Source organism: Lycium ferocissimum, chromosome 8, assembly GCF_029784015.1.
Source record: "Lycium ferocissimum isolate CSIRO_LF1 chromosome 8, AGI_CSIRO_Lferr_CH_V1, whole genome shotgun sequence".
NCBI classification, from domain to species: domain Eukaryota; kingdom Viridiplantae; phylum Streptophyta; class Magnoliopsida; order Solanales; family Solanaceae; genus Lycium; species Lycium ferocissimum.
The window spans coordinates 49,482,499-49,495,985 of NC_081349.1; the positions used below are offsets into that span (position 1 = coordinate 49,482,499).

General features: G+C 35.0%; 2 protein-coding genes across 2 annotated transcripts; one reads left to right on the forward strand and one right to left on the reverse strand.

Moving 5' to 3' along the window:
- Positions 1-985: 985 nt before the first annotated feature.
- LOC132068690 (cytochrome b561 and DOMON domain-containing protein At5g47530-like) lies at positions 986-2,003 on the forward strand. The gene has a single exon (XM_059462358.1). It carries the CDS (start codon positions 1,247-1,249, stop codon positions 1,811-1,813), a length of 567 nt encoding a protein of 188 aa, XP_059318341.1. The 5' UTR covers positions 986-1,246; the 3' UTR covers positions 1,814-2,003.
- Positions 2,004-2,171: 168 nt separating this feature from the next.
- Positions 2,172-9,610, reverse strand: LOC132068689 (GCN5-related N-acetyltransferase 9). The gene is made up of 6 exons (XM_059462357.1): positions 9,374-9,610; positions 8,628-8,699; positions 8,072-8,159; positions 3,469-3,601; positions 3,321-3,359; positions 2,172-2,476 (listed from the first exon to the last, which is right to left on the reverse strand). Exons 1-6 carry the CDS (start codon positions 9,546-9,548, stop codon positions 2,396-2,398), a joined length of 588 nt encoding a protein of 195 aa, XP_059318340.1. The 5' UTR covers positions 9,549-9,610; the 3' UTR covers positions 2,172-2,395.
- Positions 9,611-13,487: the final 3,877 nt, after the last annotated feature.

Sequence of the window (13,487 nt, forward strand, 5' to 3'; positions counted from 1 at the left end):
AGCTTGGAAACTCACAAAAAAAAATGATACTTGGGATGTGTTTTTGACCATTATCTCAATCTTTTGAGACAACAAAATCATCCAAGTATGCACATATTTCCTATAACATAAATCAAACAGGAATTCCACCAAATTTCTTAGTTTGCAATGACCAATGTTTCCCCAATTGAAATCGAAGGAACACAACCTCATGGCCTTTTCTAAAAGGTCGAATCTTTGAGAAGATTTTAAATTAACTTCTGTATTGATTCTAATTGATGTACATTCTGTATTATTATTCTTAGATGTTAGCTTAGATGTGTACAAGGGAAAACAAGTTCATTTGTTTAAGGACCATAAAGAAGCACATGGTCTTGAATTTGTAGCCGTTCTGATGTTGGCAAGTGAGACAATATTATCTACTTGAATGACTTTGTTATCTCAAATAAAAAAATTATTACTTTACTGAGTAATTCTAGTAACTTGGATAATCATCCACGGTAATGAACCGTGTGAAGATACTGTATGTGATCCATGAACTTTCGCTGAAATAATTGTATCTAAGCTCCGTAGCTTTTTAAACTTTTCAAGGCAATTGAAACATCTGAACAACTAACGGAAGAAAAATCAACATGATACAACAAGGCTAAATACTGATTCTTGGATAAAAAACCGAGTAGATACATTGAGTTTAAGATGAAAAACAAACAAAAACATTGAAGATGACAACTGTGAAAGAAAGATTGTTGGATAAAAACTAAGTAGATGGATTGGGTGTTTGATGAAAACAAACACATACATTGGTGGTAACGCTGTTAGGGACTGATTATTGGATAAAAACTAAGTAGAGCTGAAAGTATCAAAAGGAATAAAAGTCACTTCTTTACTTTGGAACTTTTCTGCAATACTTGAATCAGTCAACTAACTCATTACTTAATTCTCCTCTGTTAAGAGTGATTCTTCTTACATCGCACTTGCTACCTCATTTCCTCCTCAAAATAGCTGATAAGAAATATTCAATCCCCCTGGACTCATTCATAAACTAGATGTTCCTTTGAGACACATTATAGGAGTATAAAATACCTACAAACATTATAATCTCTCAACTTGCATAAAAGGTTTCCTCCTACATTCTCAGTAATTGCTATTACCAGCCTTTTCTGTTTCATATAGGGTCATCAAAAGTGCGGCCCACTTGGTGTTGGATCAGCTCGACAGGTCACTCAATAGCCTTTTACAGTGTTTTTTCCTTCAGTTTCCTTTCCCCATGGCATCGAGTTCAACATCCAAACTGCTATTCTGTATTCTTGCTTCACTTTTTCTTGTTTCGACTGCGCAAAACTGTTCAAACTACACTTTCACAGCCAATAGAAGTTTCAGCTCTTGCAAAGAGCTTCCATATTTAGAAGCAAACCTACACTGGAACTACAATTCATCCAGCACAAAAGTTTCACTTGCATACAGAGCTAAACAAGATTCTAAGGGGTGGGTAGCATGGGCTGTCAACCCTACTGGACGAGGCATGGTTGGATCGCAAGCTCTAGTTGCTTTCCATAACTCAAATGGTAGCATGATAGCTTATACAACACAATTAACAAGTTACAATCCGTCAATGCTGAAAGCAAATCTCACCTTTCAGGTTTCGTATGTATCGGCAGAATACTCGAACAATGAGATGACTATCTTTGCGACTATTGGGCCACTGGGCAATAGAACCACAGTAAATCATGTCTGGCAAACTGGAAGCTCAGTCTCAAGTAACATCCCTGAGATGCATCCATTATCATCCCCTCACCTTCGATCATTTGGCGAAATAGATTTTCAGACAGTTTGAAAACAACTGCCTGAGAAAAGATAGTCTCTTTTGTTTTTTAACTTATCAAATAAATAAATAAAAATCATCTTTAGCTTTTATCCAATATTTCCAGATCAGGTCTCCAAAACGTCTAGAATAAAAGTTCCTAGCAAATTACCGTCAGAAATTTTCTCTATTTCCAGGCAAAAAGAGGTCATCTTTATAATCATCCGACTCTTCTTATGCTTTCTTTGTCATCTCTTAACTATTGTTTGTTTAAAAACGAGCCAGACACAAATTAGTGCACATTCTAACATTTGTTGGGTTTATTTATTCATATCAAGATGACCTTCCGGAGTGATATAACGAGGAAAAAAGAAGCAAGTCAGATCTAAAATTCCTTTAAACACCTGGATAATATTAATTAGTGAAAAATCAGTAGAAGAGTCTCAGCTTTGATTCAACAGTCTATGGATAAAACTAATCACCTTAATAATATACTCAACACACCCTCCAGGGGATAGACATTGTCTATCCGGGTAATATGACCGTATAACCATTAACTGATGGAGCTCATGCACATTGACTTAGTCATCAGCATACACGTTGTGTCTTCGGGTGCTATGAATGTGTAACCATATTGCCAATTAATTGATGCAGCTCACAAATCTTTGACTCAGTCATTGGCAACTCTAAGGTCATCTGCACAACATATTTAGATTTAGATGTCAACAACTAAGTTGAATAAGCCAAAAGAACCAGAAGGGCAACTTAGCAAAAAGGAGGTTTCGATTATGCCTCCTTTTTTAACAATTTAACAAGTACTCCCTCCGTCCCAATTTATGTGAAAGTGTTTGACTAGTACGGAATTTAAGAAATAAAGATTTTTGAAACTTGTGGTCTAAAATAAGCTATAGATATTTGTGCTAGATATGATCTCATTAAGGGTAAAATGGATATTTTAAAGTTAAAATGTTACTCCCTCCGTCCCAATTTATGTGATATAGTTTGACTAGGCACGAAGTCTAAGAAAGAAAGGAAGACTTTTGAAACTTGTCGTCAAGTCATAGATATTTGTATTTGTAAATCATTTCATTAAGGGCAAAAGGGAAAGTTTTATGACAAATTATTTTAAAAAATATAGAAATGTATCATTCTTTTTGGGACAGACTAAAGAGGAAAGTGTATCACATAAATTGTGACAAAGGGAGTACTAAATATAGAAAGGTGTCATTCTTTTTGGGACTGACTAAAAGGAAAGAGTGTCAAATTGGGACAGATGGAGTATAGATTTTTTTTTTTTTTTTTTTTTTTGATGAAGTAAGGGTTGTCAGATGGAGTATAGATTTAAGGAAGCCCGAATTCCCATTCCAATTCAACTTGGACGCAACAGTTAATGATTTATATGAACAGAGATTTGAAGATTTCATCCAATGAACTGTCATTCTTAGCAGTCTTTACTCCATTGTGGCACAGGGGAATGTCTCTAAATCAGCCAACAATTCATTATTGAGAAACAGAAAGAAAAAGAGAATTATCAGCTCACCTCGTTGAAGATTTCACTGTAAGAGGTCTCTGTGAAACCCTGCAAAAAAAGCATTTAAGTTTTCTTGTCAGCTCTGTAGATCCAAATTTATATGTAAAAAGATCACATTATGGACACTGTGTGCATGAGTCGGCGGTTATAGAGATACCAATTTTTTGAATAGACTCAGAGAGGCCTGATTTAGTTCTCCAATTTTGGCGCGGAAGGTATGTATCTTGAAGTTATCAACTGCAAATGTCATCATCATGAGAACAGATTTTTTGCCAAGCCCTTTGCCACGACTGTACTAGCAACAGCACCATAAGAAATTGAAAATTAGTCAGAGAACTAAAAAATTGAAGGGACTTTGACAACATACAAATAAAAAACAAACTTGCGACGTGCAGAGAAGTATGAGAAACTATGTTCATGTACTCGGGTGAGGATCTAGAGGTCGAGTTCAGCAAAATCTAAATTTTAAGATTTGGGGGAATAAATCCAAGTATGGATACAGGTGCTGGGGTTCGGCTAAAAAGTTTCAAATTTTTAACACTAGAGCTATAAAGATATTCTAAATTCTGAAAGATTCTGTGGAAAACTTACATGTAGGTTGTAAAATTCAATCTTTTTTCTGATAATTTATAAAGTTGTTGTAGACAGTAAGACACAGTCAGTAGCAGCTAAAGCTCTAGACATTCTCTCCAAGATGAGCATATTCCTTTCTCCTACCATGTACTGTACACAACAAATTATCAAACTAAATATTAAAAGCATAATACAGTAGAACAAATATAATTAAAAGAAACTAACCTTTCATCCAAGAACAACAATGCCATCTCTCTTGAAATAAAGGATGTAAAAATGACAGTGCGAAACTAGAAATCTTAAAATTTAAGACATAAACAGAGACATTCAATGCAGCCACAACTTAGCTATTCATAATTAATTAATCACATGACTATCAAACAGGAATCAATATTTCAATACACAAAGTAGAAATTCAGGTTTTACCAAATACTATGAATATTTGAACTTAACTAACAAAAATTCACAAAACATAGTCAAGTTACCTACTCTTAGCTTTCTTCCTCAATATAATCTTCTTTAAAGACCACTCCTAATTGAGGTTTATCTATTGATAGTTCAATTAAACCATTAGTCGTGTCATCAATATCAAAACAATCTCCACCTAAAACAACAACAAACTAAAATAAATAGATATATTGGAAGGTTTTCATAAAAAGCGAAAAGAGCTATCATGCAAAATAAATAATTGAAGAAAACGTAGACATACCCAAATCCCAATACTTGTTCGGTTCACTTATATATTTTTCCTTCTTGCAATAGTGTACCAACACTAAACCTTTGGCTTTTGAAGTTGCTAATTTATTTCTCTTGATGTTGTGAATCAAAGAATAAGAGGTCTAACTCCTTTCACAACAAGAGGAAGAAACCGGTTGAGTAAGCAACTTGTAAGCTAAGTTTTACAAGATTGGACTCGAGACATCATGATTTGTCCACCAAGAAAAAGGATCCTCATAGCCTCAATTACATGAGGCTAACTTAAATAATCACTCCTGCTACAAAATACTCTATACTCCAAAAAATAAACTTGTTTCATTTCATTTGAACTTTTAAAGTATCTTTGGAAGCATTAGACTCTTGATTGAAATTTCTCTATCTTCATTAGGAGCTAGCCTTCGAATCCCATTTTCACCTTGAAGTTATGATTCGTGATAGTATTTTGGAACTAATGAATGTGTCATACAATGCAAAGGGGTATGACTTTTGTTCCACCTAGCCGCAAGAATATCTTGAATTAGATTTAAAAAAAAAAATTGATTGGCTGGTAATGAGATCCTTCCCCGTGCTCAAAGATAATTTTCTTAACTTTCCCAATTTGTGCCCCACATGGCATATATTATATGCAACTTCGGACAATCAAGATCGGCAAGTAGTTTTTTCATGCCTCGAATCTCCCTCGGTTCGTTCAGAAATCCTCAGTCTTTTCATGGCGATTATTGGGAACAGAAATGTGCCTAGGTTAAGAACAACGACAAAACTGCCTTGTGTCTGTTGCCATGGAATGTATATGTAGGGATTGTTTATGCTTGAAAAGCCCATTCCGCGCTCTTTATCCCCCTTTTTTTGGGGTTACAACTCAAGCCGAAGAAACTAATTCAATGGTCACCGCTTTGGTCCCAAATCATTTTTTTTTTTTTTTTTTTTTTTTTTTTTTTTTTTAAATAAACGTTGGTTACATTTCTTTATGTTATTTGTACCCATAACCATTGTCCAAAGTTGAATCTCATTTATGACAAGTGGGACACAATGATTGAGAAAGTTAAGAAAATTATCTTTGAGCACGAGGAGAAGGATCTCATTTCCGGCCAATCAATTTTTTTTTGATATAATTCAGGATATTCTTGTGGCTAGGTGGAACAAAAGTAATACCCCTTTGCACTATATGGCACATTCATTTGTTCCAAAATACTATCATGAATCATGGTTCAAGGTGAAAATGAAATTCGAAGGCTAGCTCCAAATGAAGATGGAGAAATTTCATTGAATAGAGTCAACTGCTTCCAAAGATACTTTAAAGATTCAAATAAAATGAAGCAAGTCCCTTTGGAGTATGGAGCATTTTGTAGCAGAAGTGGTTATTTTAGTGACCCTCGTGTGATTGTGGCTATGATGTATGAGGATCATGTTTCTTGGTGGGCAAATCATGGTGTCTGGGCTCCACTATTGCAAAACTTAGCTTACGGGTTGCTTACTCAACTGACTTCTTCCTCTTATTGTGAAAGGAATTGGAGCACTTATACTTTGATTCACAACATCAAGAGAAAAAAATAGCAACTTCAATAGCTGGAGATTGAAGTTTTTGTACGCTATAATCTACGATTGCCCTCTCGCAAGAAGGAAAAATATATAAGTAGACCGAGTAAGTATTGGGATTTGGGTATGTCTGGATTTTCTTTATTTGATATTCCTCAATTATTTATTTTGCATGACAACTCTTTTGTCTTTTCATGAAAACCTTCTAATATATCTGTTCATTTTAATTTGATGTTGCTTTAGGTGGAAATAGTTTTGATATTGATGAGACGGCTAATGGTTTAATTGAGCTATCAATAGATGAACCTCAATTAGGAGTGGTCTTTGGAGAAGAATTTGAAGATATTGAGGAAGAAACCGAGGAGTAACTACTTGACTATGCTTTATCAACTCTTGTTAATTAAGTTCAAATGTTCATAGTTTTGGTAAAGAGTGAATTTCTACTTTGTGCATTGAACTATTGATTTCCTGTTGGATAGTCATGTGATTGACTAATTATCAATAGCTAAATTGTGGCTGAATGGAATGTCTCTGACTATGTCTTAAATTTTTAGATTTCTAGTTTCACATTTTTACTTTATTTAGGTTATCTTAAATTTACATCTACTTTACAAGCTACATTCTTTTATTTCAAGAGTTATGCCATTGTTGTTCTGGGATAAAAGGTTAGTTTTCTTTCACTTTATATCTGATTCTTCTAATTATATTTGTTCTACTGTAATATGTTTTTAATATTTAGTTTGTGATTTTGTTGTGTACAGTACATGGTAGGAGACGGAAGAAATATGTCCATCGTGGAGAATGTCTAGAACTTTAGCTGCTGCCTGCCAGTGCCTATGCCTAGCTGATGCCTCCAAGATGGACATATTTCTTCCACTCTCCTACCTAAAGTAGTCGGACTTGTTATCCAAAGTAGTTTAGGACTCTATTTCCTTGTTCTTTTGGGCTTAATTTCGTGACACCCTTGTGCTATAGATAGGGGTGTCATTTGTTCTTTTTACACATTATTATCAGTACATCTCTTGTTTACAGCTTTAAGTGTTGGCTACTTGCGATTTGTCTTGCAACCTTACAAGAACAATCTGTAGGAGTTGACTACTTGCGATTAATTCTTTAAGCTTGATATCATTGGTTCTTATTCGTCTAATTAAAGGCGGTAATTAGTGTTATATAATTATTGTCTCTAATTATTCAATTAGGGGTCTAAAACACTTTTGTTATATAAGTTTTTGAATTGAATATGTTAGTAATATAATTAGTTTTAATCGGCTATTTTTTGTTTACTAATCTCAATTAGGGCTCTTAGGTTTATTTTCGAAATTCTTGAACTTCTATTCTTAAATTTCTTCTATCTTTAATTTCTTGTCTTTAGATTATGTTTTAAGCTTCCGCAAATTATTTTTTAATTTCTTATTTCAAGTTCTTGAAACTAACTGGAGTTTCATTAGAAAGGATGAAACAGAGATGCTCTAAAACAAAAAAGATAACAAGCCAATCAAATGAAGCGTCTGATGCACTTGAGAAGGCGTCAGCCGGAAAGTAAGAACTATTAGCCAGAGGTCCAGAAGCACTAGAATAGCATTCTACCTTCTTACATCCACTTCATACATCTTCTTTGCTCAAAAAGTCTAAGGAAAATTTCATGCAATCAATTTAGCAGTTCTCTCTCAATCAAGGACATAGGCTAGGGCAAATTCAGTAGGCTAACTATTCATGTAATCTCATCCTAATCCTAACCAGTGAACTAACTTTTGGGAAACAAGTGATAATTGTCCCTCTCAATGAGGGACAAATTTTCTCTCAATAATCACAACTATAGATAGGAATCTAATATTGCAACAAGAAAAAGTTCTTTTAAGGTGGAGGAACAAATAAACTAGTCGCACAACATTGAGGGTCAATGCAGAAAATCGGAGATATAAAATCATGTGTACCTTTTCGGTTCAGCTATCATAATCTCAACTTCAGCCATTTGGGGATCATCCAAGTCATTCATGTATATGTTCACATCACCAACCATGGCTGTCAAAAATCAATATGGTTACAACTAAGAATCACATATCAATCCGGAAAAAACCAGGTCCCCACACGCTCGAAATCATTTTTGGACAACCAATTGGAACCAACAGCAGTTTCCCTATATCTGAATTAACATGGTTAAAATTCTTTCAAAATTAATCCCATATGGATATTGACTTGAAATCTGGTGCACATACAGTCAACCCCCACTCTTTCCATTTGCAAAAATATTAATGCCCACTAAAAGTCTAACACCTGTGAAAGCCACCTTCTAAAAGGAAAATTTCAACTAGCTGCAGAAAATTCAGATCCTAATATAAAGAGCTTCATACTTAGTATGCACATACAGAGTAAATTACCACAGATTCCGTGCTGATCAAAGCTCATAGGTAAAACCAAGGCAATATGAACGTTGAAATAAAGGGAGTGCCTAAACTAGAGACAGTTGAAAATCAAAACAAGAAATGCTACCTTCAACATGAGGTTCTCCATGAATGAAGTTTCCAACAATTAGTTCCTTGTCCAACACGATGAAGGTCTGCTCTGCCAGTAAAATAGCATTTCCAATAACAATTTGTAAGAAACCATAAGAAGAAAATAAAATCACAAACCATTAAATTTCCAGAACATCACTATCTAATTCTTCCTGTCCCAACCAAAAGCTGACATAAGCACAGTTCGGGAACGACTTACCACTTAAATCCACCATTTGACTTAGAGTAAAAGGTCTAAATCAACTTATAATTGGTCCTGACATTGCGCATTTTTTCATAATTCAACAAAAAACAGTAATTCAGGTGCCTTAAAATTATTAGTAAAAAATTTCTTCTTCACTAACATAAAAGAAGGTCAGCATCTCTCAGCATTACATACATTCCAAAATATAAAAAGATCACGGTTTCTGTTTTAGAACCCAAAAAGAAAGTAACGAAACCTAGAAGGTGAAATTTCATTCAGGATTAGAAATGATATCCATACTTAAGGGGTCTTGGATAAGAGTAATTCAGGTAGAGATAGGTTTTTCCAAAATAAACATGAAATGACACTATCTGTCAGCCTCTCTAAAACGCTAAAGATCAGCACTTCTATTTTATAGCCCAAAAGTAAAACCCAAAAAAGAAACATGGAAGGTGAAATATCAACCAGAAACAGAAAGAAAGGCATACTTATAAAGTAACATATAAAGTGAAATTTGAAGCAGAAATGGGAAAGCATACTTAAGGGGTCTTGGGTCCAAGAAAGTTGCATATCATATTCTTGATCAAGGGTGAGGGGTTCAGAACCAGTAGCTTGAAGGAGAAGAGGATCTTGCATCCATTGATGGTACTTAGGGACATGCTCTCTCATGTAAGGTACAAGTATCACTTTCTCCCCTTCTACACTCACCTTCATCTCTCTCTCTCTCTCTCTCTCTCTCTCTCTGTAAGGAGTTGTCAGTGCACCAGCTTAGAGTTTAAGCCAGGCACTACGCTAGGTTAAAAAGTATCTGTCTGTCTCAATTTAGGGCCCGTTTGTCCGTGAGAATTTTTCACCTTTTCCCGGAAATTTTTTTCACTTTATTTGAAAATTAATGTTTGGTCATAAAAATTGTAAGTTGTATTTAGAATTTGAAATACACCAAAATCTTATTTTTACTTTCATTACATTCAAATAACCAAATATTTTTTGTAAAAATTGTAACCAAACACAACTCCATCTTCAGCTCCAACTTCAAAATTCCAAATAAAGTGAATAATTTTTTGTTTCCATGGTCGAACGCCTACTTAAAATATGTTACTTTTATTATGCACAGAGTTTAAGAAATAAAAAGACTTTTGTGATTTTTGTATGTCTCAAAATATTCTTTAAATTTTGTAGTTATACTCTTACCCGTTGGATGTTTAAATTATCAACTTACTAATTATAAAAAAGACACTCTTTTTGGGACAGATATATATATAAAGGAAAGTAAGATATTTAAATTGGGACAGATCGAGTAGTATTCTCTCCGTCTTAAATATTTGTGTTGCGATAATTCATCTCATAAAGTTAAACTATTTCTAAATATAGAAAGGTGACTTTTTTTTGGACAAACTAGAAAGAAAAAGGTGTCACATAAATTGGTTAGAGGGAGTAATTCCTTAAGTAATATTTTTAGTCTCCGTCAAATATTTACGAACTCTGTTTGTTATGTTTAACGAGAACTGTATTTTAAAAAGAAAATTAGGAACTCACATTTAGAAGTACAATAATTATAGTTTCTGGTATTTTTAATTTATTTCTAAAGTCTGGTGTTCTTTGTTAAGGTAAAACTTCTATTATTTTTATATTTTTTTGGTGTTTAGTATAATTTTTTGTGTTGTATATTTTAGAGTTTAATGGACTTTCTGGATGTCTATAGTTAAATCCATTTTTTCCACTATTTTCGTCAAATTAAACAGGTAGAGTTCAAGAAATATTTGATGGGGACTAAAAGTAAAATTTTGACAAATTTAAAGAACTAAAACTGTTAAGTGCATATTTAAAGGACTATTAAATCTACCCTCAAACATAAGGGGCTAATTTTGTCATTTTATTCTCCTGTGCGCAACATAGTCCAAAATTGCGGGCTTCGCTATGGTAAACTCTTAACGGGCCATCGTATATTTGGTTTATCAACCTTCAATATATACTCTTGTGAGTTCTTTCTAGTTTAGAAAGTTAAATACTAACTTTTTGTGGCTTTCTCTATGAGGTTTTATTCTTCTGATTTTTAAATTACTAAGTTAAAATAGTACTTCTTGAACAGTTTCTAAGCAGGTGTTTGAACATAAAAAAGAAAATTTTGAAGAAAAAAAAAAGTTGAAAAGAATATTTAAAAGTTGAAGTTATATTTAGATATGCATTTAACTTAAAAAAAATGAAAGTTGTGTGAGTGAAAAAAGAATTTCACTTGAAAAGGTCGTAATTAACAATACCAAGCATCTAACTACACCAAACGAATAATATTCTATTTAATAGCAAATCAGGAAATCATGCTATAGCATCTTACATATCATAGCAGTGGAATTAATATAAGCAACGTCAAGGAGCATTCATAATATCCAAGTACAAAGTTTATGGTACACAGCTCAATAACATACTAATTGAAATAAAATGGAAACAATAGCCTCCACGGACGAAATGGATAGGTTACCTCAATTGACATGGTGGAACGATCGGCAAATTCTAAAGTATCAACGATAGTTTTGAGTTATAGTACTTGCAAGAAATAGTAAGTAAGCTATAAGGGCCTGGCAAGCATCATCGATCGACTCATCTCGAACTGCCGTGCACAAGTCTTTGTAAAACATGTTGTAACGATCCAGTCCCTCTTTTTTATGGTTTATACTTTAAAATTGTAATTTGGGACCTTGTGTAAGTCGATAATACTATTTCGAACGTATAGGCAGGTCTCGCATTAGGACCCGAGGGGCTCGGGGGTGTTTCTGCATCATTGGAACTCTTTTTGATGTTGTAGATTTTACTAATTCTGGTTTCATTCTTCTTGACCGCGAGAGAGGAAGTCGTGACTGCGAAGGCTTAGAGGCATTGTCAACGTGACTGCATATGGGGACTTTGTGCTTTTCACAAATTCATTCGGTTGAGTAAATTGTTTTAGTGGCTGTACTTCATTCACATAAATATTGTTGAAAATTAAACCTTATAACTACACAAAACATGGCAAGCGGTGACATAAAAAGGTTGTTAACCAAATCAAGAATTTTGCGGAAATATATTCTTCTTTTGATAAATCTTTTCTCGTTGACCTCTTTTGTTATCGACCTAATAAAATGTTTTTGCCATCACCAATTTCATCTCTAGCATGTTTAATCAAACTTTTAAAATCTGCTCATTTTAAAATAATTTTTTGTCAGAAGTGCTTCTCGAAAAAGTACTTTTGGAGAGTAGTAATTCATGTTTGGATAATTAATTTTGTATACGGTATAAACCGGTTAATATGTTTGGGTCCATCGACGCAAGATCGGAGCAAGATATGAGTTGGCTTTGAGATGTAACGTCGGTTCGGGTTCAACCGATCGGATAGAATAAAGCCCGAGGGATCATAAACCGGAGTGATGCTAGTTGACACGAACGTGAGAAATCCGACCTGTAACGGATTTCTCGTTGCCTGTTGCGCCGGCCGTCATGTTATCAACCGTTAAGGCGCCCGAGATCGTCGGGATCACTATCTCCTTGACAGATTTAGTTACCATTTGGAACTCTAACTCTTGTACTATATATAGAGAGAGATGAATCCTCTCATTAGGGGATCGGGTCCTCATTACTCTTACATTCTTACTCTGTAAGCATTCAAGTTCTCAAATTATTGATAAGTTTTTGGCTCGGGCATCAAGCCCGTTGCTCTGAACCGGACCAATTCACAGTGTCCATCAATTGTCGATTAAGGCTATTCCTTTTCTTGTTCATTACATATCCTTGATTGTCATTACTTATTGCATTATTTGATCAACAGTTACACCATACATCCTTTAACCGCGTATAAATTCAACTGTTACCTTCTTAAGGTGTAAACAGTTTGGCGCCCACCGGGGGGCTAAGGATAATAGTGGTGATTTGTTTACAATCCTACTTTCACTTGTTCTATTGCCATTTGTGATTCCAGGTTTACTTCGACATGTCAACCCTCAACCAATCGACCCACTTGAACGACGGTGAATCAAGTCACCATGACGAAAACAACAACAGGTAACCAGTTGATCCGCCCCATGTTGATCCAATTGACGGTCTTCCCGTAGATCCGAATGCCATCAATTCGAATGAAGCCATCTATATGAATGTTGGCGGCACCCAGCCCGTTGATTGGGCGTCTGTGCGAAAGACACCCGATGATGTGGGGGATGAAATTAACTTACATTTAATTTTTAATATGTTGCAAGAACACAGGCGGCTATAGCCCAACTCCAAAAGAAGAACAACGGCACAGGAACAGTAGAGCCGAACCAAATCAATGAGCCGGTCCATAGGAGTAATTGACAATTGCAACAGGTCAGGTTCTAATGGGTAATCCGAGGTCTTGAAAATGCTCGAGGCACTGACCAAACGGATCGACACCAATGAGAAGAAGGTAGAGAACTACAACTCTCGAGTGGACCAGATCCCCGGAGCCCCACCAATTTTATCCGGGCCAGATTCCAAACGTTATATCCGGAGGCCTTTCCCGCCGAGTGCAGCCCTGAAGTTAATCTCGAAGAGGTTTAAGATGCCGGATATCCCTAAGTATGATGGAACAACGGATCCGCAAGAACATGTGACTTCTTATACCTGCGCCATAAACGGCAATGATCTCGAAGAAGACGAAGTTGAGTCGGT

Bases quoted from the DNA above. Each gene is read 5' to 3' on its own strand.
- LOC132068689 (XM_059462357.1), bottom strand. From the start codon at position 9,548: ATGAAGGTGAGTGTAGAAGGGGAGAAAGTGATACTTGTACCTTACATG. The intron at 3,602-8,071 runs GTACACATGATT...TTGCTAGTACAG, and splicing joins ATGATAGCTGAACCGAAAAG to TCGTGGCAAAGGGCTTGGCA. The intron at 2,477-3,320 runs GTGAGCTGATAA...TATGTTGTGCAG, and splicing joins ACAGTGAAATCTTCAACGAG to ATGACCTTAGAGTTGCCAAT.
- LOC132068690 (XM_059462358.1), top strand. From the start codon at position 1,247: ATGGCATCGAGTTCAACATCCAAACTGCTATTCTGTATTCTTGCTTCA.